This window comes from Drosophila arizonae, chromosome 2 (genome assembly GCF_054131065.1).
Source record: "Drosophila arizonae isolate 15081-1271.41 chromosome 2, UAZ_ARI_1.0, whole genome shotgun sequence".
Classification (NCBI taxonomy): Eukaryota; Metazoa; Arthropoda; class Insecta; order Diptera; family Drosophilidae; genus Drosophila; species Drosophila arizonae.
In genome coordinates, this window is record NC_142922.1 from 9,276,907 (window position 1) to 9,304,150 (window position 27,244).

The 27,244-nt window shown below is 41.0% G+C and overlaps 2 protein-coding genes across 10 annotated transcripts in view; one reads left to right on the plus strand and one right to left on the minus strand.

Moving 5' to 3' along the window:
• Gycbeta100B (guanylate cyclase soluble subunit beta-1-like) overlaps window positions 1–27,244 on the minus strand; it is a 51,766-nt gene that overhangs the window by 3,352 nt on the left and 21,170 nt on the right. For all 7 annotated transcript variants that reach the window (XM_018018608.2, XM_089462526.1, XM_089462528.1 and 4 more), the window contains 12 exons: window positions 27,009–27,127; window positions 26,223–26,372; window positions 25,851–26,145; window positions 24,768–25,022; window positions 24,583–24,694; window positions 24,296–24,461; window positions 23,876–23,958; window positions 22,433–22,603; window positions 22,145–22,216; window positions 21,273–21,438; window positions 20,809–20,946; window positions 15,544–15,701 (listed from right to left, as the gene is read on the minus strand). In XM_018018608.2, the coding sequence (XP_017874097.1) occupies window positions 15,544–15,701; window positions 20,809–20,946; window positions 21,273–21,438; window positions 22,145–22,216; window positions 22,433–22,603; window positions 23,876–23,958; window positions 24,296–24,461; window positions 24,583–24,694; window positions 24,768–25,022; window positions 25,851–26,145; window positions 26,223–26,372; window positions 27,009–27,127 (1,885 nt within the window). The remainder of the gene's footprint in view (window positions 1–15,543; window positions 15,702–20,808; window positions 20,947–21,272; window positions 21,439–22,144; window positions 22,217–22,432; window positions 22,604–23,875; window positions 23,959–24,295; window positions 24,462–24,582; window positions 24,695–24,767; window positions 25,023–25,850; window positions 26,146–26,222; window positions 26,373–27,008; window positions 27,128–27,244) is intronic.
• Window positions 783–15,805, plus strand: stops (SOCS domain-containing protein stops). 3 transcript variants are annotated; one of them, XM_089462531.1, is made up of 9 exons: window positions 783–926; window positions 1,478–1,873; window positions 2,711–2,810; window positions 4,059–4,168; window positions 4,238–4,341; window positions 7,929–8,024; window positions 11,159–11,315; window positions 12,053–12,171; window positions 15,113–15,805. In XM_089462531.1, the coding sequence occupies exons 2-9, from the start codon at window positions 1,655–1,657 to the stop codon at window positions 15,507–15,509; spliced, it is 1,302 nt and encodes a 433-aa protein (XP_089318657.1). In that variant the 5' UTR covers window positions 783–926; window positions 1,478–1,654; the 3' UTR covers window positions 15,510–15,805. The 3 variants fall into 3 exon arrangements, with proteins under 3 accessions (XP_089318657.1, XP_089318658.1, XP_017874100.1); XM_089462532.1 differs by having other exon boundaries at window positions 837–961; XM_018018611.2 differs by lacking the exon at window positions 783–926 and having other exon boundaries at window positions 1,298–1,873.

Sequence of the window (27,244 nt, forward strand, 5' to 3'; positions counted from 1 at the left end):
AACCGCCTTCAGATGCAATCAGACAGTAGTAATGAAATGCTGCACGTGCCTGGCCCGTAACTGTGATTGGATTTAATTAATATCTTCATTAAAACGCAAATTTGCACAGAGTGTAATTTGCTGCGTAAATATTGAAGATATCGCGTGTATACATTATGAATATTGAAGCGGTGTAATTGATATGCAGGCACTGAATATGCATATATCACGATACATTACATTATGAACATAGCCATAAATAAATAACATTGAAGCGTTTCTCCTTACTCATATTCGAGACCCTCGAATAAACTGTGAAAAATGAGAAACTGAAATTGAATTAACATATGCAAATAAATTAAATTATCAGCCAGACAGGGCAAAAAAAAAAAAAAAATTATTGAATATATATAAATATATCAAAAAAATGTCTGCATTTCAATTGCATTTAATAAAATATATCATAAATATTTTGCGAGCTGTAAAACACTTAAAGCACTCTCAGAAGCCACATTTCAATTGAAACTATTTCCATACAAATTATGTGTGGAAGAGGGGGGCAATCAGAGGAATTTTCACAAAACTGTAATTACATATAAGTAAGTCGATTGCAATCTCAGTTTCAAACTTGATAGGGATTCCAAAAATTTAATTCAATAATAAAAACGAACCTTAAAGAAAAGAGACGAGAGTGAAAGCGAGCTGAAATTTAAGTACGTGTGGGTGAACCATCCAGAGAGACAGAGGGAGAGAGAGAGATAGAGAGAGAGAGCGAGCGGCGAGCAGGTAAAAACAGCTGAGCATTTGATATGAGCATTTGTTGGTTATGTTGTTTTGTTCAGTTCAGTTGCTTGTCGGCGTTTGAAGAGCTCGAATTATTGAATTGAACGTAGCGTGTTGAGAGTGAAGTACGGCAAATAATTTGGCTAAATGCTGCATGAAGTGATGTAAGTTGAAAGAAAACTGCAAAGGGACGCAAAGTGTAAGTTCCACCTGTTCCTGCATGAAATTCGCTCAGAATCACATATAAGGCCAAACAAATTACAAGTGGAATATAAAACTTGACTCAGCTCATTGCACGCTATTCCCTCAATTAATTAAATGCAAATAAAATGTGAATAGTTTTGTTTGTTTACGCATTGTTTTCGTTTGCCGTTTTGTTTTTGTTGTCTTCTTTCGTATCATTGCCAGCATGAAAAAATCAATAAGGAGAGCAGAGAACGCGTAGAGCAGAGAGTTGACGCTCACATACATTCGCTCACTCACGCTCTCTCTCTCTTTCTCTCTCTCGCTCTCACTGTGTGTGTGTAGCTCACCCCCTAGAAGCGAACTGTCGTCCGTCTCTCTCGCCCGCGTAGTTTTTCTTTCATTCAACTTCCGTGTGCCGAACTTTGTTTAACGTATTTTGGTGTTTTCGAAATTGGCCCATTAATTGGCCGGAAATTGCATTTGTTGCATATTAACCGTTGTGATTTGATTTGCTAATATGTTGTTGCAGCTGCTGTTGGCATTGCAGCAGTACGTAAGTCAATTAAAACGACAATTGGCTTCGCTGTGGCTGGCGACATTGCCGCAACATTTGTTTGGCTTCCGGCTATTGGTCGGCCAGCCCCGGGTGGCGAGCAGCCGAGCCAGTTACCAGCGCCACGGACAGCTGCCGCGACGCCGACTGGTCATGGACTACATCTTCGAGTGCTTCTTCAACGACACCTTCGAGCACATCACCCGCAACGGGCTCCAGGACCGTCAATCGCGACGCGACGTCCTCGATCACCTCAGCGCCATTGTCAAGGGCTGTGCCGATGGCCAGAATGTGGCCACCGATGAGGCGGCCAGCATAGCGGTCACAGCCGCCTTGCGGTTCCATCGACTGGCCAAGCAAAACAATGGAAATGTAAGATTCAAAAATCATTTGCAATATTTTAATGTACAATTTTTGTCATTCTTAGATTCCCATATCGATTTTAAGAGTCTCACTTTTCTGCATACAGTTCTTTATATGCTATTTTTAAATTTGATTAACAGTAAACTCCACAGGCAACTTAATAAAAGTAATTAATATAAAAGCATAGTCTCTGATATTTCTCAATATATGCTTGAAATAAAATCCTTATAATAGTAGTTTAAGTATTTCAAACTGCATATCTGTAATGTAGAGAAACAAAAGGTCAAGAGAAAGTAAATATATATGAGGAATTTAGAAGGAATTTAGATTTAGTTTCTCTTCAAGTATTTCAGCCTATTTTATTTCAAGACTTTTATAGCCAAAAGACGAGTATATTCATTTGCTTTTCTTGAAAATGTTTTCACTCTTATAGAACTTTACCAATTTCAACTTTCTTAAGAGCTATCAGATAACTCAAGTTAGCATTTTCTTATACCAATATTGCAAATCAAGTTGAAACAATTTTTTTGACATTAAATACCCAAAAAATTCATTTACATATTTGATGGCAAGCATCTAATTTATAACACATAACGAAGAATCAATATATCTATGTAGCCAAGGTATATGTTTCATGTAAGACCCGGTATTATGCCAGACACATGTACACAGCTAAGATTAATGCTTAGCTCTTAAGCCACGCCCTAATGCCAGCGTAATTTGTAGCACATGGTCCGAAAGCTTGGCTAGCATTTCATTTAAATTTAAATGCACTCTATGTGAGAAGACAACAAAAAAGGAACTTTTTTATTTTTAGATGAATATGTAAACGTGTCCTTTTTGCAGGTCTGCCTCATGGGAAAATATCACAACATTTTGTATATTGCGCTGCGCACCTGTTGGGATTGGGGTGTACGCGATTCTGAGGTTGTGGTTCAACTTCTGGGTAAGTCAAAGGCACAAACTTAATAATTTAATACCTACATATGCAGCTATGTGTGTGTGTGTGCGTGTGTATATGCTTTGGGGTCTGGCCTTTTATTTTGCATATTTTAATGAATTTTATGACGTCGCATCAGATTATGAAGCTCGCACATAAGCAGGCGAATCTCATTTAATCACGTGTTTGTGCTAATTGCGAGCCGGAATTACGTTAAGTTGATACAAAGGTGTTGCTAATGCGGCTGCTCCTGCTCCTACTCCTGCTGCTGCTCCTGCTTGTTTGCTTGTTGCATCGTAAAACTTGTTAAGTGCCTTAAAGTGTTGCAAGCTATTTGGGCCATGCCTCCAGAGGCTGCGCGCCTGACTATGTGGATATGTGGCGTGTGTGTGCATGTGTGTACATGTGTGTGTGTGCATGTATGTGTGTGTTTTCTCTAATTAAAATGCTGCGTTAAACTTGACAGCCTGAAGACGAGCGGAATTAATGGTATGCCAAGGCTGCAGGCCAACTGCTGTGTGTGTGTGTGTGTGTGTGTGTGTATTTTTGTGTGTGTCTAGCTTTCAGCAAGCGTTAAAACTTGCGTTTCTTTACCTATCATACCATGAGTATTGCTAAAATAATGTTTTAGGTAAGGTAGATCGATTATTGCATCAGAGAGTCTATCAAGCAGTGGAATAGGATATCTCCAAGTCAAGCAGCTCTATATCCTGCACTATTTAGCTAACAAAGAAAAGAGCTATTGCAAGTTATCCAGCTAAAAATAGAATAATTTCTAGTGCCACATGATCTATGCCCCGAGTTCAACTTTCTCGCATACAGGGTATTTGCTAGTCCTGCACTCGCCAGCGACACACACCTCACATGTTTTTTTTTGGGACATGCAGCAGCAGTCAAAATGTTGTCAACAGTCCTTTGCCTCGCCTGCGTGCAATGCGGCCCGCTCTTAGCCCAGTTAACTCGAGACCTGTGCTCGCTTTTACACACAAAATTCTGTTTTCTGTTTTCATTTTTTTTGGTTTTTGGCTGCTGACATTTTGCAAGCTTCCGTTTCACTATTTCCGTTGCGACTCCATTTTGTGGTAGTCGGAAAAACTGTAAAAGGGTGCGGAAGGGGCGAGCTGGCAACAAGTGCAGCTGGGTAATTGGCTCTTTTCTTTTTTTTTTTTTTTTTTTTTTTTTTTTTGAGGGAGATGGTATGTGCTGCAGCCTGTGGAGTTGAATGTTCTAATTGCCTCTCTTGCTGCTCCACAGTGTCGATTTTTGAGTGTGAGAAGACGTTCGAGCGCATCTTTTTGGGCGCTCTCTTTGGACCACACGCACCGCACTTCATAGCCGGCTGGCGCAGCGATTTTCGGGATCAGGTAAGCACTTGGAACATATACATACATATATATAAGTATGTACTTCATATCTTTGCCTTTGCTCAACAGAACGAAAATGTGCGTGCCATGGTCTACTTCCTGAAGCATGCCACACGCGAACAACTGACGCTGCCCGTATGGATACCGCGCTTCGAGCAGGAGCGCCAGCTCAGGTAAGCTGACAGTTCTCGCCAAATTTATGGCTGGCAAAGAGCAGAGCAAAAATAAAATATAAATGTATATGTATGTGCTCTGCAGTTGGCTTCAATCGAATGGGAAATACTCTAGAGAAAAAGCAATTTCAATGAGTCGAAAAGCTTTCGCCTCGTGACTTTTTAATTGATGGCAGTACATGAAAGCCTTCAATTTGGGATCATAAATTTCCCATTGAACTGTGCTGGAATGGGGTGTGGCGTAATTTATATCTTATCTATTAGGCAAGAGCATGGGCTCGTTTTTTAATTATCATTTAACTTCTGATTGAAAGCAATTTATCTAGAGCAAGTCTAGAGTGGACCAAAGTTCTTTACACTCAGCTTCATATTCTGCAGAAAGTCGTGAAAACCTACCACGTAGCTATGCTCTAAGTGCCGCCAGTGCTAGAGGAGTGACTTTCAAGTTGACAATGGCAACAATGTTTTGTTGCTTGTTGTGTTGCGTGTAGTCGGATGTTATTGCTGTTCAGCGCGAGTGCCTGAAGGCAGCCAGCCAAACTAGTTTTCAGGTCGTGTGTGCCAAAGTCTATGCTATTTTTGTTGTTTCTGCCTCGAGGCGTCAAGTTTTACGCAGGTTAATTGAAAACCAGCCAAACCCCTTTACATTCAAAGGTAAATCAGACAGTACCGGAATTCAATAGAAAATTAGAGAATTACTTGTAATTAAGTACAAATTCAATTGATTCACTAATTGATGCGGAATGCCAGAACGGAATCGTTGCTGATAAAGCCTGAAAAATTGAGGCAAATTTAATGAATCTGTCTGCCTTGGAAGGCGGGCAAACAAAGGAGCTGCCTGTTGCCGGCTGCCTGGTGGGAAAGCGAGAGAAAATTACAAATAAAAAGGATTTTAATTAAATTAATACATGCTGCATTGTTTGAGCGCTCGGCGCGTGTTTGTCGCCGTAATTGAGTAAAAGATGGCGACACTTTACCAGCGCGCATACACATACATACACACACGCATATATCTGTACATGTAGACACGCAGACACTGTCATTTATTTGAACAATGGTCGCTGCGGCTTTCAATCTGAAACTCGCCTGGGCTGCTGTTGGTGTCATGTATAATTAAGATTTTCGCTTCTAACATGAGCTCAACTTGCTGTCTCTCGCATTCCTTGTTTGTTTGCTTGCTTTTTTTTTGTCGTTTCTTAGTTGCCACAGATTTATGTACATGTGTGTGTGTGTGTGTGTGTTGCTGGCTGTGATAAGCTGCAAACCAACTGGCAGCAATGTAAACCTTTTGTTATTTTGGCTTTGTTTGCCAGCACTCTGGAGGATTAAAGTCAAAAATGCGTGTAATAAGCGCACATAGCCAACACTCAAGCGCTGATGCACACGCCCACACACACGCCCACATAGAGAGAGAGTGAGAGAGAGAGAGAGAGAGAGAGAGAGAGAGAGAGAGAGAGCAGTGAAGCTGTCTGACAAGCATAAGAACATTTATGCTGTCCTCCCGCCAGATCTTAAACTGTGTCTTCTCCAGCCAAACATTAACACAAATGAATAAGCATTAATAGCTGGCTCGATGTATGTGTGACTGTGTGTGTGTGTGAGCGACAGTAAAAGCAAGCAATGTGCCAATAAACATTGCTGTTGAGTGTCACTAAACTTGCACAAATCAGCGTCACAAACTAACATAAAATGTGTAATAACAAGAATTTCATGTAGAGCATAAACCTATATATATAAATAAATAAACAAAAATCTGTATATATATATCATAAAGAGATTAAGGCTGTTAGAGAAATTGTTTAATTTTAGCCGAGCTTAAAGATCTAAGGACAGCAGCTGTTAAGTATACGCAACGTAGGCCCATCGCATGAATGAAAATTCATTTTATGTTCAGCGCTTGAAGGCAGAATTAGCTCATAGCATAATGTGTGAAAATAGTTAACGAAGCTAAAAATAGCTATACAGCTAAAAGTAGCTAAACAGTAATTATTGCCTCAACTTAAGCGTAAAGGAAGACGAATGAACTTTGATATTTGATATCGAATTGCAACATTTCGCTGGAAATTTAATGTTTTTGAATTTGGAAGCTCAAAGAGGAAAACACACCAGCTTTAACTGAGGAGCTTTATTTGAGGCAGAAGACCTGCAACCGCATGTACCATAAAGAAATCATGCCATGTAAATATCCTCTGCAGTCACAGTTTAATTACGCTCATATGTGTGTATATATAAAGCATCATATTCACAGTTTAAAGTGCTGTTGCTTTTAAAGTTTATTGTGCACTATAAATGTAAATTGTAATTCCGTTATCATAAACGTGCTAAAGGACCACAAATTTGATAGACAAACTGGACTTTTGTTATTTTGTGCTTAGCTGTAAATTAATTTGCACAGGATTTTACAGCACAGGCAATGTAAAATGGGCAAATGCGCTTATCAACTGCGCAACAGCAGCGTGTGTGCGTGTGTGTGTGTGTGTGTGAGTATATCACCTGCATGCGGGCTGCTGTCGCTTTATTGTGGTTTTGGGCCCACTTTTATGCGCAGGCATAAAAGCCAACAGCAGCACACAAAATGCCGCACACACACACACACACTCAGACACACACACACATAGGCATTCACACACAGCTGTGTGCCATTGTGTCGCATGTGCCGCAAAGTGCTTCAAGTGCATATGCTGTACAAGGTAATGTCTCAATGGAGCTAAACGCCTTCTAACAACGCTGCGTATACGCAATATTGAAGTTGTGCACTCTAAGAGCAGGCTTTCGCCAGAGCTAACAAAGAACTATTTAGAGAGCATGAGAGTAATATGCGCGAATTAGATACCCTTTCAAATGATCAAATTATATATAAATATATATTACTATGTATTATATTATATATAAAAGTATTATACATATTCCCATATATGATTAATCTATGTTTATAGAAAATGTTAATAACAATATGTTACCTTTATAAAAATCTAAGCGAAGTTTTTATTCACTTGCATATTGTAGTTAACAAAATCATATTTCATATTAAATTTCAATAGCTGTCCAATTGAATAAACTCCAACTTGTTTCTAGTCTGTCCTTGAATGCATTGTGCCAGGAATTTCCTCGTCACAAAGGACGTTTCGTCTATCTGCACACATGCCAGCTGCATTTTCAAATACAATCAGTTGAGTTTGTGGGAAAATTTCCTGAGCTTGAGCAAACACAACTTTCAAAGCTGAGAGACTTATGTGCCTGCCGATGAGTGCCTCAATGTTAGATTACATTCCTAAAGCCCACCGCAGGCGCATAAGAGAGCAGCCCTAAAAGTGCCCAAATTGTGTCAGTAGACAGCAACAGGCAACAGGCAACAGACAACAAACAGCAGGCAGCTTAATTTCCTTTTGGCAACGCTCTGCTTTGGGCTAATGTAGTGGAGCCATTTGACTGGTAGTTAGGGACAACGCAGGGCGTGGCACGCATTAGGGTTGAGTCACTTGCCTTGGTCGTTCTGCTCACATTTCAGAGAATTATCTACGAATCCACTTAGTGGCATTGTCAACTAACTGTTTCACTTGATTTGTGTTTTTTTTTGTCATTTGCAGATTCATTGATGTGCCCATTGAGTCCTGTGGACGCTCGTCTCCTCTACGCATTGCGCTGCAGGCAAATGCTCCAGAACTGCTGCTCATTCTGCTCAGGTAAGCAAGGGCGGGGCCCTGGTTGGGTGCACACTTCAATTAGCACAAAAAATATGCATAGTGCCCTGGCAGTGGTGGCGTCATCATAATGTATGCAACACAAAACTCTATGCGGCGCTTAGCATAATCAAGTGGTACAACTGACAATGGAAGGCCCCCTTCGCCTGGACCCCTGCGCGGCACCCTTGACAGGCGTAACGGCTCTTGAGCGAGATGCAAATATTAACATTAAATATGAAAGTCGCTGCCAAAGCGAATTTGCATGACAAGGCGTCTCCGCTGTGTCTCATGGCCAGCAGAAGAGGCAGCCACAGCTACAGCCATAGCCAAGCAGCCTGCCACAAACTTGCGAGCATGCACTCAACAGCAGCAGTAACAGCAATAACAACAACAATAATATCATTGAAATATTCATAAAATTTATATGTAAACGCTTGCAGTTTCAACTAGTTTTAGCCCGCACAGACGTTGTCCTTGGAGCTGGTTCTACGTAGTTTTTCTTTTTTTTTGTTTTTTTGTTTTTTTGTTTTTGGTTTCTGCTTGCGGTTGGCAATTTATTGTTTTAGAACTCGATATTGGCCAAGTTGTTGGCCGTTTCCTAAACATTGTTGCTGTTGTTGCCACGGCACGCCCCAGTGCTCAGCGCCGCCCCTTGGCACAGGCGCCTCTCGTTGCATTTCTTGATGCAGCGCCAAAAAGTATGCGCATATTGATTGCCAGCCAAAAATCGAAGAGCCAAAGCGGCTAAAGGCAAAAAGGCAAAGATTGCAATCAAATCAGAGCCGGCCACTAGATATAACAATTTATGTCCAATTGCACGAAATGCAAATGCTCTCAGCAAGTGCCATAAAGCGTTGCAACCAAGAGAGCTTCCAAACCATTCAGATTCAATTGAACTATGCGAACTGATTATTATTAGGGCAAGGTTATCCTTTAGCACTGCATAAATACATTTTCAATTTCTAGATATGAATGTGAACGCAATGCAAGTTATGCTAACGATGATAATAACAATGAGAGTGCTTATGATAGTGGTGCCAGTAATATAAGCAGCCATAGTTGGTTTCTAATTTGACATTTGAATTAACTGTCGTAGAGTAAGCGCTTTCATAGTTAGTTAGTTTGTGAAACTTTTGCTTCGCTCAAGTTTCGTATTGCACAGCAGAAACATTTTCATAGCATACTTTTGTGCGCAACTGAAAATCAATTTCTTTACTATGTAATATTGCGCGAGATGATTGATAAGTTATAGAAGGCATTTTGTATCAGATTCTGCGAATCTGCCTCTCAATACTACTTGAACTGCGAGGCAGATAATTGCAGCAAAGCAAGCGAGAGTTGAAATCGAACAGAGCAAAAAATCAGAGGGAGGGAAGGAATGAAAGCGTTACGGTCGAACAAACAGACAAATCTCGGCGAGCTTGACTTAGAAGGCCAAGGAGAGCAAGGAATAATTATAATTAATGACGGACGAATGTAGTTAGATTTAAAAAAAATTGTTTTTAATCGCCTTTTTATGCAGTTTTTATGAATTCAAATAAATTTGAATTGATCAAATTTTAGAATTTTGAATTAAATGTTAAAATTTTTATAAAAATAAAAAAGAAAAATAATAATAATAATAAAAATATATTAAAATAAAAAAAATACTCTTGTAAATTGAAGTTCATAACTAAGAATAGCTATAATTTCGTTGCGTATATTATAACTAAAAATAGCTATGATTTGATTAAAATCTGATTCAGATCTCTTAAGCAAAGGTTAATATGATATATTAATATATAATATAATATAATACATCACTATTAGAATTCATCATGCACCTTATAAACCAGAGATTGCAAACGTTTTCGTCTTCTAGGCTAAGCATCCATGATTGAGCTCTCTTTTACTCGGATTACTCTTTTTGCTTCTTCATCTATTTTCCCATCTCAATTTAATGGAAATGCTTAAGCACATCACTTATTCATAATATAAATAGATACCAAAGCACCGTCTCAGACTGCATTCAGCTCTGGAGAGCTGGCTGGCTTATTATGACAAGAATTGTTAAGGGGACGGGGCTGGGGGGCTGTGTTGCTTTGTTTCTGATTTGCGTTCAGTCTCGTTTCTCGATTGATTTCGCTGATGATGCGGTCATTGTTTGTGGGTTTCGATTGTTTACGCTTTTCATTTGTGTTTGGCTTTTCGCTTTGTTGCATTTTCAATTGAAATTGGCCATGAAATATGCAAATTGACGCCATTCAACTACGTTTTGCCGCGCACCTGCATACATTTTCAAATATTCATGATCATGGTACTTCGCTTTGTGTGTGGCTGTGTGTTCGATGTGGTGTATGTGTGTGTGTATTAGTGTAAGTAGAGTAAATGTAGACAAGTTATTATATCATGTTATAGTTATTATAGTTAATGCCATAAATGTGTTATTTTTGCACTTAGGGAAAGTAAGAAATTTGTCTTGAAATTAAATATTTTTTTTTTGTATTATGATTTTTTTTTTTTTTTTTTTTTTTTTTTTTTTAACTCAACTTTAAATAAAATTTGCCTCTTGTCGCTTTTCCTTTTTCTGTCTAAGCACTTAAATATACATTACACAGCTTATCAGAGGGAAATGCAAATAGAAGAGTCGACGCAACGACTGAGACATTTTGACAAACATTTTCAATTTAAAATGTGACAGAGCCCTGATGCCCTTCGCCGTTGAACATTTGCCGTTTGCTGCCAGCTGGCAGCTGCTGCTGCTGCCACAGCCTTTGCTGCTTCCGCATGCCACATTTGCACTTCATTTGCAATTTACCACACATATGTATGTGTGTATGTGTGTGTGAATATGACAGGACGTCGACTACATGACCGCGAACCGTGTTCTGTTCATTATTTCATTAGCACATACTGTTTATCAGCGCTTCAAAGCTTTATCACCCCTTTCCTGCCGTACACGCCCCGCTAGCCACGCCCCGATTTATTGTATCTGCATTGTGCTGTTAGTGCAGCGTGAGCAATGTCGTCAACAAATTACAGTTAAGAACCGCAAGCATTTGCGCCGGCTAACCAACTACGTGCACCCAGCACATTGCACGTAAACCACAACTGTGACCCGTGACCCATAACCCGTGACCCGTCTTTCATTTCAGATACGGCGCCGCACCACAGCCACCCGACGGCGGCACCTCCGTGATAATTGCGCTGCTCGACAAACTCATCGAGAATGGACGCAATTATAGCTGCGAGCTGGTGCTCTGTCTCCAGATACTGATGCGCAATGTGCCCATGATTGAAATGCCTTTCAAGGTGAGTAGCAAACAAGCACTCAGCTGACACTCGTCGTGTCCGTCTTGCGTTGACTTCCCTGAGAATGTTCCCAGAAACAGTTTCTTCGATATTTCGAAAAGATTTTAACTAAGTAATATATGTGGAAATACATATATACATATAGTAAATATTAAATATATATTTTGAGCTTTATATAATATTAATGTAAATAATTTAATGCTAATAGTCATAATTTAAAAAAGAAATAATATTTACGTTACTTATAAAAAACTTAAAATTTAAAACATATATATTTGCATTAATTACTTAAGTATTTTTATAAATAATATTACTATATCTAATTTAATCAGAAAGGTTGTATTGTATAATAAAAATAATTAAGTAATTAATGCAAATTTGAACTTTAAGTTTTGAACTTTATGAATATAAAATATTAATAATTTAATGCAAATATTCATAATTTATATAAGGAATATTATTTTTAATACTTTTATAAAATTCAAAATTAAAAATTTAATATTATTAAAGATGTTATACAGTTTTAGGCCATCTCTTAGCTCTGTTAAGGGTTAAGAAATTTTTGTTACCAAAACTCAAATGAAAACTATTTCTGGGAACTAGGAGTTGTTTGTCTGTTTGTTTGGCTTGGCAGATGAAATGCGGCCAGATGCGGGCAGCCAGAGCTCTGTGCGTTTATCGGCCAACTGTGCTGCTTGCTCACTTTTAACTTGTCGCCCCCTCTCCACTCTTTGCAGCCGATGGTGTACGGGACACGCCGAGAAATGTTCTTCGAGCGCTATGGACGACTTCTAATGGACAAAATCGTGGGCAAGGAACAGGTCTATGGTGTGCCGACGCTGCGACATTTGTGCCGGTAATTATCAACTGGGAGCTGAAAGCGAACTTTGTTCCGCATAGGGGCATGGGCCGCGTCTACTACTGTCCACTTGTCTTTGAAGTCCTCGGCCTGAAAGGATGGCTGCTGGGTCAGGCGGGCTTGACAGGCGACAGGCGACAGGCGAAAGGCGAAAGGCGACAGGCGAGGCTGACGTTTGGCAGTCGAGTTCAACTTTGTTTTTTATTCAATTACTTTGGCTGAGATTGCTGCTGCTGCTGGCGCTCCACACTCAACTGTCGACGATAAGCCCGGAAAATTTAATAAGTACAAAAGTCGCAGCAGCAACGGCAGCAGCGGCGTTTGGTCCTGTCTGATTGACAGACAGTTTGACAAAGCATTTTGTTGACGCTCTTCTTTTGCTGTTGCGCCTGCCAACTGGCCTTAAATTTGGCTGCTCTTTGTTTTACTTGGGCTCTGTGTCGCTTTAATGACTTGGCTTTGGGGATGGGCGCCTTCCTCTTCCTTTGTCTATTATGTCAATCTCGAGGCCTTAGCGAGCTCTCAGCTTTGGCGCCGCTTCAGGCCGACTTGTGTTTCAGTCAACAGCTGTTGGCCAAATTTAATTGAATTTCGTACAAATTTGATTAGCAGTCAGCACTTTAATCGATAAGCTGTCAAGCTATTTACTAATTTGATAAGTTGCCTACAAAGAACTTTGCTGTGGCTTTTCCACATTGTGCTCCGATTTGGCTGCGGCTTGTGGCCAGGGTCCCAGGGGCCCAGGGGCCCAGGGGCACGCATTGACCCCAACTTTTTTCTATTTGCCTCGCATGTTTGCCATTTGCCAACTCACGTGTCACATAAAAATCGCAACGACTTTGACTCACCCACACAGGCGGCTTGTACTTGTGTGTGTGTGTGTGTGTGCTTAAATACCCTGTAAGCCGAGTGTGATGCTAGCTGGTGTTTAGTATATTGTAACGAACTGTATATTGTAGGACGGACTTTGCATATTTTGTTTGTATTTTAGATCTCAAATAAGTTTTTATGAGAATTCTGGCTTGGTTGGACTACATTTCATTATCTACTTTTATATCACATTAAGCAATAGAACAATATTGTTTGACTTTGTTATTATTGCCTCAGATTTATTGCTTTTGGAATGGAAGAAACAAATTGTGATCTACAAAGCAAATATATTTACTAATAACAAATTTGTTTAGTTATCAATTCCAGTATCATTACAGGGTATCTGTAGTGCATATATCGCTTTAAAAAATATATCCAATCTGTTTGCATATTTCTTCAGCTATTTGCCAGTTTATTTTCCCTTGGCCAATGTTTGTGCTGGGAAACTGCGCTCTTGCAACTGGACTAGCATATATGGCTGGTGAATATATATTGAGTCTATGTGCGCTCTACATACATATTATATGCAGCAATCAATATATATGCAGGCATTGCATTGAGCGCAGCGGCGACCGCATTCGTGAAACAGATTTCAATTTCAATGCCTGCGGCTGGCGCTTGACGTGCGATTTATGCATTTCTCAGCGACAGCTTAACTACTTTGCCCACCGACTATTTGAGTTCAATTAAGGGCTTATTAATGTGACGTATCGGCCACAGGACGCATTCCAGTCCCAGTTCACGTCATGGGCCCTCGTCATTTTCGTAATCGTTTAGCGGCAGTCGGTTGGGGACACGCTTCATTGATGTGGCCGGAAGAAAAGAAGGCCATAATTTACAGCTGTAAATAATGTTGACAACGCAAATTAACGGCTACATAAAAAGTTGCTCCCAGCTGACTGAGGGCAGCTTAAGCGAGAGATTAGCATATTCTAAGGCTGGCGTCGCCTCGTTTTATGATGCCAATTTTTTGTTGTTGTTTAAGTTTTTGCATTTCGCACAGAGTATTTCGCAATTGCCTCAGCAAAGCCCACTCTCACACACACACACACACACACACACACGCACTCGAGTAAGGTTCAGTAAGTTTCCTTTGGCCGCCTCGAAAGCAGCTTTCACTATGCCTCAAAAAAGACGCTTGATTGCGCGCGAATCAAGTGGGGAAAGTGAAAAAGTATGCGAACAAGAGAGGCAAGCAAGAAAAATCTACACACCATTTCCGCCACTCGAACTTCTCTCACTCAGTTGCTTCCGCATACCCTGCAAATCGAGCAAGGCTGTCTACATTTGACTCTGAAACTAACCACAAATCAAGTCAATCAAGGATCGTAGCTGTCTCTGCAATCAATGCTTATCCGGCTCTCAAGACTTAAATAGATTTTATAAAAAAACTGCCTAAAACATTACAAATTTTATATTGTATATTAAGGAAAATAAAGGTACTTGTAGAGCATATCAAATATAGAATACTCTACTATATAGGCATCAGCTTTCGACCCCACAAGAAAAAATTAACAAGCAATATTGTTTGCATCAAGTTACTAAATAAATGTAAGTTATATTATTTATAGTCAAATTATCAAACTACCAAAAATGCTCAAAAATATTGTATAAAAATTCCCGAGTGTTATTTTATAGAGCATCCACTAGTCATGTTAGTCTTTTCTCATTCCAATGCCGCAAAAAAAAGAGAGTGAAGAGAAACGCAACTTTGTGCGAAAGTAAAGTTTATAGAAATTTTCTTACAACAAAAGTTTTAAGCACATGAACTTTGCTGAGCTCCGCTCGGCGCGCATTTTTTTTTCTTGGCTGATTTTTTAGCTCTTTCTACTTTATTTCGTTATAGCAGCTTATTATGTGAAACTTAAATTAATTTATGAAATAGCTGGTCGAGATTGACAGGCATGCGAAGCGCCAAAGAGAAAGTTGCTGAAAGCAGCCAGCTTTACGGCCAATTCCGGGAAGATACTCCACAGATTTGCCTTAGAGATATGTCAGTTAGTTAGCTAACAAAGAGCCAAAGTCAAATATTAGTTAGATAACGAAATTTCTTTGCTCTGTCGTCTAGCTGCCGCATTCGGGATGTGCTGCGCGAGCATAATCAGCTGCCAAATGGCATCGATACGCTGCGCCTGCCCAAGCGCCTGCAGCGCTACATCGACCTCACCGAGGAGCTGGACGGAACGCAGCTGCTGCCGCCGGAGAAGCCTGTGCAGCGGCTCACAAATGCCATGCAGCGACTGGAGACCATCAGCAGCGGCACCGAGAGCGAGGACGAGAGCGACAATCATGTGCAGCTGCTGGAGGCTGTCACCGATGCGGAGAAGGCAGCTGTCGCCGCCTTTGTGGCCACCGCAGGCGACGGCGTCAACATTGGCGAGGCCAAGCAGGCGGCCATTGAGGCCTATGCTGCTGCCCAGGATGTGAACCCACCATCGGACCAAACCCACCCGCCGCTTAGCTAATTGTACAGTATTTCCACAGTCTTTTGGCACTCACCGATAGGTGTCCTCGCTGATGTTGATGCGGCCGGGCACGCCGGTTGTCTCGGTGCGACTCGTCAGGTTGACCGTGTTGCCAAAGAGGCAGTATCTGGGCACCCGATTGCCGATGACGCCGGTGACCACCTCGCCCGAGTGGATGCCAATCGTGATTTGCTGTGAATGGATAAACACAGACATACATATATTTAAGACAGTTTTGCAGAAGAGCTGCTTAACTTTGTAATTTATTAACTGAATAAAATGTTGCCTAACACCCAGCTAAAGTATGTGCCACGCGCAGATTACCAAGTCCAACACTTCATTGTGCTAATAAACTTTCCGAGCAGGCCAACAGAAATGACTCAAGTTCTGCACGAAAATGTGCCAAGTTGCAAGTTCGCAGCCAAGTAAAGCCGGGGAGAAGTTGCCACAATTACTTTGAAAAAGTTGCAGTTGCCATTGCCACTGCCAGTGCCACATTCTCTGCTGCGGCTGCTGCTGCTTCTGCTTCTGTGTTGGCCAAAACTTTTCTTTAATTAAATTTAAAACGAAATGAGCTGCGGTTGCGGCCAAAATGCCAAAATACTAAAAACGCAGAAACCAAAAACCAAAAACCCAAAAGCGAAAGGCGAAAGGCGACAATCCCCAGCAGGTGATGTTGCCCCAAAGCTGGTCAGGAATGTGTGGCAAGGTGAATAGATGCTTGACTAGCTGCTAGCATGTGTGCAATTGTTTGTGTGCGGCATGAGAAGCCAATGCAGAGAGAATTCACAATGAAAAACAGTTGAAGGACTTGAATGGCATTTAGATTGTAGTCGCAACTGAAGTTCTAAGAATATCCATAAATTTCTTGGTGAATGGAATTTCCTATATTGAAGATATAGACGAAGTTTCTGCCCAATAAGCGAGGGTTGTATGTATATAATATTGTATATAAATTATATATACTGAGCTTTATCATTATAGAGCTGCTCTCAGCTTTCAGCCTTCTCCGTTAAATTTTAGCATTACCTATATCATTGCTATACATATTATTACTTTAATTAATTGGATCGTTACAGAAAATGAAAGAGTCATATGAAATGTTTTACTTAGCAGGAAGCGCAATCAGCGTTAATTTAATTTACTTTTAATATATTTTAGAAGACTACAATACTCTAATTGCGTTCAGCGTATAAAAAAATAGAAAAAAAATTTAAATGATTTTTCAATATATTCTACAACAATAATTAGCTTCAATGCTCTTCTTTCATATATTATAATCGTTTTAGTAATACTCGCATAAGCATACTTCTCACAATAGTAGTATAAATAGTCAATCAATCCTTTCGCTCATCTGCTGGAATACAGGGTATATCAGCAATAGAGTGCGCTGCAGTAATTACGTGTCTTAGTTTTGCCAATTGAACGCGAGGAGGTCGCACAGATGTGGGTAGTGTGAGAGCTGTCGAAAACTTTGCTCCATTCATTTGTACGCCATTGAAGAGTGTGTCCGAAGCTTTTATGATTGTGCTATATATGTGTAGCTCGATTCGCACAGAAACTGCGGGTAACTGAATCAAATCAATGTCTGGTCGACCATGCGGCGGACAAATGTAATTTTGATATGTTGCTTTCGAATTAGAGTGAAGCAGTTTCTATTCAATAAAAGCTTAAAATGTACATATATAGCTCCTAAGTGCTCAGCAAGTTTGTGAATTGTGTGAATTTACTCAGAAAGTGCACAAAATATATACGAAGGATGACGTAAGTAGAAAATTGGAATTGTAGGTGTTTAATTTCAAAGAGGTGTGTATGTTAGATATTTCAGTAAAAATTATATAGAATGAAATACGATATACATATATACATAGTTATAATATATCAGCCTAATATATCAGCACATATACTTATAATATATCAGCATCGAAACTTAGTTCAAACTTCTTTAGGCAACTAATCAACTCGATTTCTGCATTTGCCATACAGGGTATTGACAAAGGAACTGCAGGCGAGAGTTTATTTGCACAGTTGTAGTAATATTTATTGATTGCAAGCAGCTGGCAGAACGCGCCAAAAGAATAGAAAGCTTTTTGCTAGGAAAACAGAATTGCATAATTGGCTACATGAAAAGGGTGTGGGTGGGAGGTGGTAGGTGTCAGGTGGTGGGTGGGGCAACAGTGCTGCAGGGTATTCTGTTACATTTTTATTGTTTTCACATGACTGTTGTTGTGCAGCTAATGAAGCGCGAAATAGCCACAGAGCAGCAGGAGAACGGATCCGGCTGGGATTTGTTAATTGCATTTTGAGCTATCTATCAATTTGGCTCTTTGCCTGTCGAAAGGCGAACAAGTTTTGTCTTTTTCGATTTTATTTTGTGTTTTGCTCCCTTTTTTTGGCATTTGGCAGTCGGTCGTACGCATCCACACATACTGCACATACTTCAAAGTTGGGCCAGAGTAAGTCCGGCTACGTGCATCCGGCTGCGTTACCAAGAGCAATCACTCATAAGATGAGCAACGGTGGCAGCCACAGCAGTTCACAGTAGTCGCCTTGCATGCAACACGAGTGGAAGACGAATGGGCCGATGGCTTAAGACGACGCAGTCGAGGTGCGCGGCGGGGGGTGCGAGGTGCAAGGCGAGTCGTGCTGTGCAATGAAAATGCTAGCAAAAACAACTTTGACAATAAAGTCGGGCGACATGAGCTGAGCATTCGAGGACGACTTCCTGCTGCACGCCTTGCCGCACATGCAGCAAGCAAGTGACTGCAACAAGCCACAAGCATTGTCCACACGTACAACAATGCTGACATCGGCGCCGACGTCGGGCTGGGCTGCTGTAATTGTGAAGGATGCCATCAAGTCGACATCCCCTTGTCCTCTCACACACACATACATAGATGTCTTTCCCTGTGTACATGTCTCTCGTATATTTTAAGCTCAAGCATTCAAAGTGTTTAAGCCCACAAGAGAGAACAGAAAGAGATCTTGGAAAAACAAGCGCGCACGGCCAGAAGTACAAAGATAGATACCCTATACCCTGTAGATCTATATATAGGTATTATAGGAGCTATGGAAGGAACTTATCGGATGCCGCTCTAAGGCTGACTGAAGGAATAATAAATATCTCACAGCAGGATGAAATGCAAGAGAAGTAGATCCAGTTCTTATTAACTCTGAGAACTGTATTCCAACTAAATCGTGGGATTAAAGTGCCGCCCGCTCGTTTTGTGTGATGGTGACCAATTTGCATACCCTTTAGCAAAACTCTTTTCAAATTGCAGCGGGCCGCAGCTCGACGCAGCTGACGGTCAAGTGGCACGGGCTGCCAAGGTCTTGGGGCAGAGATGGTGGCGGTGGTGCGGCGCCTGACGGGGATCGGAATGTGTTGTCAACCCAGGCACGTCACACAACTTGATGCTTGTGCTTTGACACGGTGTCATCAATTTGGAATTAATTTCAGCAATTTACACAATTTGCCACAACTTTTTGCTAGCTCAACTTTTGCAGCGTATCAACTAATTTTAGGCTATAATATATATGTATATAATATGTGTATGTAAAGAGGGTATTATATTTGTATATATTAAATGCCACAGACTGGAGCAGTTATTATAAATAATATATATTTGATGAGCATGGCAGGCTGAATCTGATCAACTTGATATGCGCTCAGTAGTTATATTTGTTTAAGGTTGCTCTAAATAGATTCGATTGAAATATAAATTAATGATGATCATACTATTCAGCAATATTCTCATACTGTTTAAATAACGGAGCTCTTCATTTGCAAGTTAAATTGAACTGCGGAAGAGCATCATGCTAAATACAATATATGAAGAAGAATGATTCCATTAGATGGGTATTTGAAGTAAGAGATATCGCCCTATGAAGAGATTCGTGTAGCACACTATATTGAAACTTACTCAGACTTGGTTCTTCGGATCTCTCTTTAATATTTTGATCAATAGATAAAAGTAAGAGATCAATACTACTTAGATTTTCGTATATCAAAAATGTGGCTATTCGAGTTGCTCAGAGCACTCTGAGTAGAGCATTGATTGCAGTAGCTCAAGCATCTGGTTCATCGACCCACTCTGAGTAGATTCTCAGAGAAAAACAGTAGTTTAGCACAAACCTCTACAACTCAAACATCAGAGTTCTGCCTAGATCATCATAGCTCACTTATCTGAGTGGAGCGTGCTTTGAATCAAGAGTCTTATGCAGAAATTCATGAGCTTTTGAATAACTATCAAGCAAATCTGCCAAAAAGTGTTCAGCTTAAATAGTTAAATCCTTTCCTTCCTTTGCTCATTTCCTAGAAGTAATTTGTCAAAGACTGAAAGTGTCTAAAGTCTCTAAAATTTTGAGTTTTTCGGGCCGCGTGAATTTCTTGCTTAAATTACTTTTCTGTCTCTTGTGGCGTTGCACGAAAAGCGAAAAGGCCAACTCTTCGTTCAACGTCTCGTTTATATATATGTATATACATACATTTGATTTATATATATACATTTTTTTTATCAATATTTTACGTGCTGCTTGTCACGGCAATTTGCGAGTCGTAGTCCTTTGGTGTCTGTGCCCCATTGATGTTTATGCAACATTGAGCCGTTGCCTAAATGCATTCAGCAACAAATTGCGCGCAGCTTGTTCAGCTTGCAACACGAATCGGGGGCAACTTTCGAATGCTTTCAGTGCGCACAATTAGCAGGCAGCCAAACGACTCGACACCAACTGGCAACTGTCTCTCTCTCTCTCTCTCTCTCTCTCTCTCTTGCTCTCTGTTTCTATCACTGTCTCTGTTACTGCCACGGCCCGTGCTGCCACTTGACAAAGTTGTACATTAGTTGTGCATACAATTTGCAGCATTCATTTAATATTGTCGCGCCTCGAGTGTGCAGCAGACAGCAGACAGCTGCGCTGTAAATAACTCAAACTTGTTACCAACTAAAGAGTTATTAATCGACCTTAACTGCATGTAATTAAAATTATATTTAAAATATCAAATTACATCCACTGCATTATTTCCTACATAAAGCTGACTTATTAGTGTCGCATTAATTACAAGGAGAATGCAAATTTCCATTAAGTCGAGAGATGGTTGATTGTCGATTATAATTTACATTGACTACATATCAAATTCAGGAAGTGACTAGAATTTGGCTAAATAACTGTGTGGCTTATTGGTACAATAATTTATATATAATTTATAATTTAATCATCATCAGATAATACACAAACAGAATATATTCAATCGGTGGCTATTTAAATATTTACTGAGCTTGGCTCTCATCAGACTTACCACAGGATTTGAGCCCATTTTGACGTTCTTGGCCATGTCCATCATATCGAGAGCGACGCGGGCCATGCACTTGGCATGATCCTCGCAATGATCCGGCAGCCCCGAGACGGCCATGTACTTGTCGCCCACAGTTTCCACCTGGCAAGAAAATAATACACACAGATAAGCGTGTGAGAGTGTATATGTGTGTGTTAGTGGTGAAAATAGATATTCAAGCGGCTGCCAGGCAAATTGACAGCTGACCTAAAAGCGAGCTGGCAAATTGCTTGACCCGGTTCAATTTTGCAAACACTCTGCGGCCGAGCACAAAAAAATGTAATTAAGTGTCAGGTTGATGGCCACGTTTTGACAGCCATTAGAGACGCATTGAGGCGAGTGCATTCAGTGGATTTTCATCAAATATACATCTATATGTATATTATAGATATAGCTATAGCTATATATATATTTTGAATGGCACTCACCTTGTAGACGTTCAGGTTGCGCTTGGAGTCGGTCAGCGCATCGAAGACCGTGTAGAGCTCGTTGAGCATTTTCACAATTTTCATGGCGCCCTCGGGATCCGTGTTGGCCGCGCAGTATTGGCCAAAGCCCACAATGCCAGAGAACATCAGCGTTACGGAGTCGTAGCTGTCAAAATAAATAGAAGCATTAAATAAATTGCGCAAATGGCGAATGCTTTGCGGCCATTGACAGCTCCGGGTTGAGCCTTAGAGCTGGCTGCGTGTCGTGCTGAGGCGCTCTAGATGACTTATCTATCCACCAGTTGTATTTAGGTTAATGAGTGCGTGTTGAGCCGAGTCGTGACACGACATTGTATATACCAAACGAGTATTAACACATTAGATAGGTATGTTGATCTGAATTACATTTGATGAGAGACACAGTTTGCCTGACTGAACAGCAACTAGCACCAACTAATAAAATATATGTATGTGTATATATTTGTACTATGCTTGGTAATCGAAGATTAACACAATAGATATTTGATTAAACACAGACTTTATTTGACTAATACGAATCCTCTATACATTCGTGACACTGTGTATGAATCGTGTTGACTCGTGTTAGTTTTATGTCAATAATTATTAATTTATTAACGCATTCGAATGCGTGTTACCAAATATCGGTTGCTAACACGCACTTGTCAAAGGTGAAAGGACAAGCCAACAACTTATATAGCCTGCTTAGTGTCGTATTTTCAATAAATACAAGTGCTGCTTAGCTAGCCTATAAATTTCATACACAGTTCTTCTTCATAAAACCTTTATATCATGCGGCACGACACGAGCCCAGCCTGGGTGGGTAATCGTCGGGTTGGGGCTTCTTGGCTTACCGTTTGGGCGGCACTGGACGCTGATGTCGTAACTCATTTGCCACCGACTTGGGCAGCACCGAGTAGAGCAGCCTGGCGAGTAACATCACAGCATCAGAGCAGCAGGGGGCGGCAGAAATACCAACGGCAACAAATGACAAACAAATGGAAAGAAAATGTTCGAGTAATTTTAATTTCGCGCCTGAAAGCATGCAACGATTTGTTCGTGTTTTTTTTTTTTTTTTTTTGAGCTCTCTTTGCTAATGTGTTTCTATTTGTGTTACGCTTTGGCATCGCTTCCCCTCTTACCTGTCCGTCTTCTGCTTCTCGCTCTCCAGATCGCGAAACGTTTGCTGTAGCTTATCCGTCAGCATTTCCAGGTTCTTGGTCAGCTTGTACTCCGCCTCGAATTTCTCGGAAAGCAGCACCAAATCTCTGGCCGCATCGTGCAGCGGCACATCCGAGATGTAGAGTCCCTTCCTGTAATAAATGATGTTGTTGTAGGGGTGAGTGAAATAAATACAAAAAAAAAAAAAAAAAAAAAAAATGACGCGCATTTTATATAACTTAAGTCTATTTGGATTTAACTTGGCTTCAGCTGAAATGGTGGAAAATAAAATAAAAAATTGCTGTGTCTAAGAAGGGGGAGTGCGCACGTGTGTGTGTGTGTGTGTGTGTGTGTGACCTCTCTTATAGTCAGGTGGCAATACATATTTGCTGTCACCAATAAATTTAAGCGAAATATTTGCCATTTCTTTCAATTTCGAGGCGCAAATAATAAACAACGGGCCGTAAAGTGCCAGCAGCTGCTCTATAAATCTACATTTAAATAAACAAATGTAAATTTTTATGCTTTAGGTAATTTTAATGCACAACAGATAGCAAAAGATCTGCCATGAGATTATCTGGCACAATGTCTGTATTCATTTGGGATTATGTTTTTTTTTTTTTTTCGGAGAAATCGCTTATAGAAAAGCCATATTATGTAACAATAGAAGAGCGAAGCAAACATTTATGAGTTTGCCTATAGAAAGAAGGGCATTTTAGTAAGAAAGAGAGAGAGAGAGAGAGAGAGAGAGAGAGAGAGGGAGAGAGGTAGAGCTAGAGCGAAATAGGAAAGGCTGGTTGTTTTGGTATAGGAGTAGGTCATGAAATTGTTGCTGTCGTAATCATTGATTACAATACACATTTCTGTGCATTCAATTGGAAAATTTGTGTACATTAGTTGGGAGCAGGAATAGTAAGTTACGAAATGACTGGAATCAGTTTTTTTTACTCATTCACGGAACAAGTTTGTGTAATATGCGTTCTGCTGTTCGCCCGGTTGTCTATAAGCCATTTTCTCGCTAATGAAGCCAAAGATATTTGAAAAATGCAATATATACTCTGGTCTGGTAAAGTCATACATCTACTCTGATGCACTTGTTAGAGGTGTGGCAAATCGGGAAATGTTATTTGCTGGATTTACGTTTCATTTATATACTATCAAAATCCCTCATTCCCATTTCACTTTCGTGAATGAGTATTAAAAAGATAAACATTTCCTCACATAAATAGTTATGGTAAGTCTATAATTCTATATCATGCAATGTTTAGTTGATTTTCTGCGTATTTCCTACAAAAACAGATTCAATTGCACTTTTTAGCGCTCGACTACAAAAACTTTACTAGTTTCTTTTTCCATTTCATTGCAAATATATACGGCAATTGGTCTTAAAATTTATATTTTTATTTATTTATTGCTCTACTCACTTGGTTAGATCATCCAAATTCATGACGCTCGGATAGCACTGAAACAGTATGCGATCCGTTTCGGGTATATACATCATTTGTCCCTGGAAGATGGACAGAAGAGAAACGGAGAGAGAAAAGCTTAGTAAAAATGTGAACGAAAAACAAAACAATTATCGTAAAATTGAGTTTAATGCAAAGCTTTTGTGGCAAGCCGCATTAAATTTAATGCAAAGCAATTTCAGTTTCAATTCCGATGGCGGCAGCGGCTGTGCTTAAGCGGCCATTTTGCTTATTCATTATGTGATATATATATGTGTGTGTGTGTGTGACCGCATATTGAAATGTGGTTGACTAAAGAGAAACAAAGAGTAAGAGAGAGAGAGACGGAGAGAGAGAGAGAGAGAACAGTTCGCTTTGGCAAATCAAAGCACAGCTTACCTTTAGTCTCAGAAAGCGCTGCTCGAGCCGGCTGCTCATGGCGCCCTGCCTCGTCTGGAGCACATAGATGGTGTTTATGTGCGATAGAATGTTCTCGAATGTTAGCTGCAGGTGCGGTCTAATGGCCTCCACTACCTCTATTAGCGAGCAGTTCTCCTCGGCCACTCTGCGGCGAACAAGAAGAAGGGGAAGGTAGAAGGTCGCTCATAATGGCTAATCGCAAACATGACAAAGGCCTGCACTGGCTGTGGAGCTACCTGGCCAGCGTCCATTAGTCCCTAACTCACCTGGGTATAACGCGGGATACGGCCTTGCCGGCCTGCACGATTTTCATTTGTCTATCGAACATCAGGTGGAAGGGGAACACCTTGCAGAAAGTCGCCGGCGAGATGAGGGGAGCTGTTGGCCGAAAGGGTTTCAACCGATTAGCCTGGCAATTAGCCAAATTAATAGAAAGCGCTTTTCGTGTTACCTTCGCACAGAAACTCCATATCATCGATGGCCGCCTGTTCATCCTTCTTGGCATCGACCTGCGACTTGGCAGCCACATTGATCTCGCGTATCAGAAACTGGACGTGGTCATAGCGCTCGATGTCGTCGCTCTTGTTCTTCAGCAGACGCAGGCACTTCTGCTCCTTGTCGCCGTCGCAATCGAAGCTATCCTGCACGAGTGGGCCACATGTCGCGCCGCCTGTGGCCTTCGATGTGGCCGGCAATTGCTCGCCAGCTGTGGATTGTGCAATGGTTGGGGCCATTACAATTGAAGATTAATAGCAATGGCAAAGAAGAAGCAGGCAATATATATATATGTTATATATGACCAGAGATGTGCAAAAGATGTCGTGACACGAAGGGATGTGAACTTGAATACGGACTTTGTTTGCCCAGGGCTAAAGATGTTTATAAGTAATATATTTATAAATCGATAAATCGATATATTGTTGTCTGCCATCTGAACTATGTGTGGTCCCTGCAGATGGCTCAAATTATTCAAAATTCAATCCCCTTCAGTTAGTCACCGATCGTAAGTCAAAGGAACTTGGAACTTTTAAATCTCATGTTAAACCGATAATATTATCATATTTAATCTGGAAGAGATGAAAAGACCATCAAGAGGCCATCTCTAGGGCTTTGCTCCAATCAATCTCCGCTAGACAATATATGAATAGGAGATCTATGAATATTCACTTCTAGAGATGAACAAGTACCAAAATATTTGATCAGTTAACCCTGTTCTCAATGTGCCTCTAAGCAATTCAACATAAAATTCTTAGCTGAAAATCTAATATCAAATCTATTATATTAGCCTCAGTCTTGCTTCTCACGAGGCCATCTCTAGTCTTTAATCGACTTAGTCAGAGACGCTGCCTGCGGCTGGCTAAGCTTTAAAAAGTTTTGCTTTCTGCTGACTGTGGCCAAAGTGTAATTTACAGACAACATCCCATAGCCATTAATTGCGGCATATTGAACGCGCTAGTCCATTATACCCGCTGCTAATAGTGTACGTAATGAGCCCCGAGCAATTTGCTGGCCTGAATAGTTGCGCCTCGCTTACCCGGCTCAATGGCAATTTGCTGAGCGTCGTTGTTGTTGTTGATGTTGTTGGTGCCGCTGCTGCTGGCATTGTTGTTGTTGGCATTGTGATTATTATTGTGTTCGGCTGACAGTTGGGCGGCTGCTGCAGCAGCATCTGCTGCCGCCTCATCGGATCCGCCAGCTGTCGTCTCAGTGTCCGACTGTTGCTGCTCGCGTGCCAGGGCGCGCTCCTTCTCGGCCTCGTCGATGGGCTCGCCCTTGCGCTTCACAATGTCAATTTCCACCTCGACGCCGTGCAGCTTCGATGCGACGGCCTGTAAGAGATAATGCGGCGTGTTAACTTCGTGAGCGCAGGTGTCAGCGCAGGTGGCTGACCAGCCCCTTCCTTTACCTTCACGATGCCGATGACAATGTGCTCGAGGCCAGGCCGTTCCGAGTAATAATGCAGCAGCAGCTCGCCGTCCTGTTCCGTGCAGCGAAACGAAGGCGCTCTCATGCCTGGATACAGGGTGCCCAAATGGTCGTGCAATGCATCTAGGTTCTATATGCAGGCCATAAAATTATTGTTGTTGTTGTTTTTACAAATGTTTTCCCATGAAAATGCAGCAAAAATTCAATTTCATTTTTCATTATGACTAAGGAATGGGGCTCAGATGGATGACGAGGACGCCTGATGATGTGCGCCGTTGATGGTGCGGTGAAAAGTGTGGAAAATTGAAAATAAATCGAATGTGAGTGCAACAAAAGGCCAGGCCACACCCCAAACGAGCTGCAGTAGTATATATAGGTGTGTGTGTCGCTCTCAGTTTCTATCTCGCTCTCACACACTCTGGGTGCAGTGAAGCAAAATAATGCTTATCAATGCGACTAAAAGCGAGCAGCAACTGGATGGCAACATGAAAAATGACTTGCATCGAAATTGGCACCAGCAAACGTAATGGCAATGGGCGGGCAGGTGGGCGAGGGCGGCATTGGCTCTTGAATGAGATGCTGTGTGTGTGATGCATGTGAAATGAGCGTTAAATGCGAAAATTGGGCTTTAATTACATGTAGGCAGGCCAAACGTAGGCCAAGCCTTGGCCAAAGCAAACGTCAAGTATTTTCATTTTTAATTATGCAGCGAGCTCAACGTTCTCTATGGCCAGGCTTGACTGCAGTTCAGTGCAGCATAGCTCACCTGTAGAAAGTCGCGCGGCGTAGCGCCCAGCACTTGCAGTATCTTATCATAGCCCGAGTCCTGGCAGAACTCAAAGAATGTTTTGCCAAAGAGCTCCAATATATCATCGGCAGGTATTTCTGTATGGGGCACATAAAAATAAATATATACAACATGAGTGTGGCTGGGGCGTGCTATGAGCCGTGTTTTATGTGGCATCAACTACAGTAATAACCAGCTAAGTGCCCCTCGTCAGC

Bases quoted from the DNA above. Each gene is read 5' to 3' on its own strand.
- stops (XM_018018611.2), top strand. From the start codon at position 1,466: ATGTTGTTGCAGCTGCTGTTGGCATTGCAGCAGTACGTAAGTCAATTA. The intron at 4,169-4,237 runs GTAAGCACTTGG...TTTGCTCAACAG, and splicing joins GCAGCGATTTTCGGGATCAG to AACGAAAATGTGCGTGCCAT. The intron at 11,316-12,052 runs GTGAGTAGCAAA...CACTCTTTGCAG, and splicing joins TGATTGAAATGCCTTTCAAG to CCGATGGTGTACGGGACACG.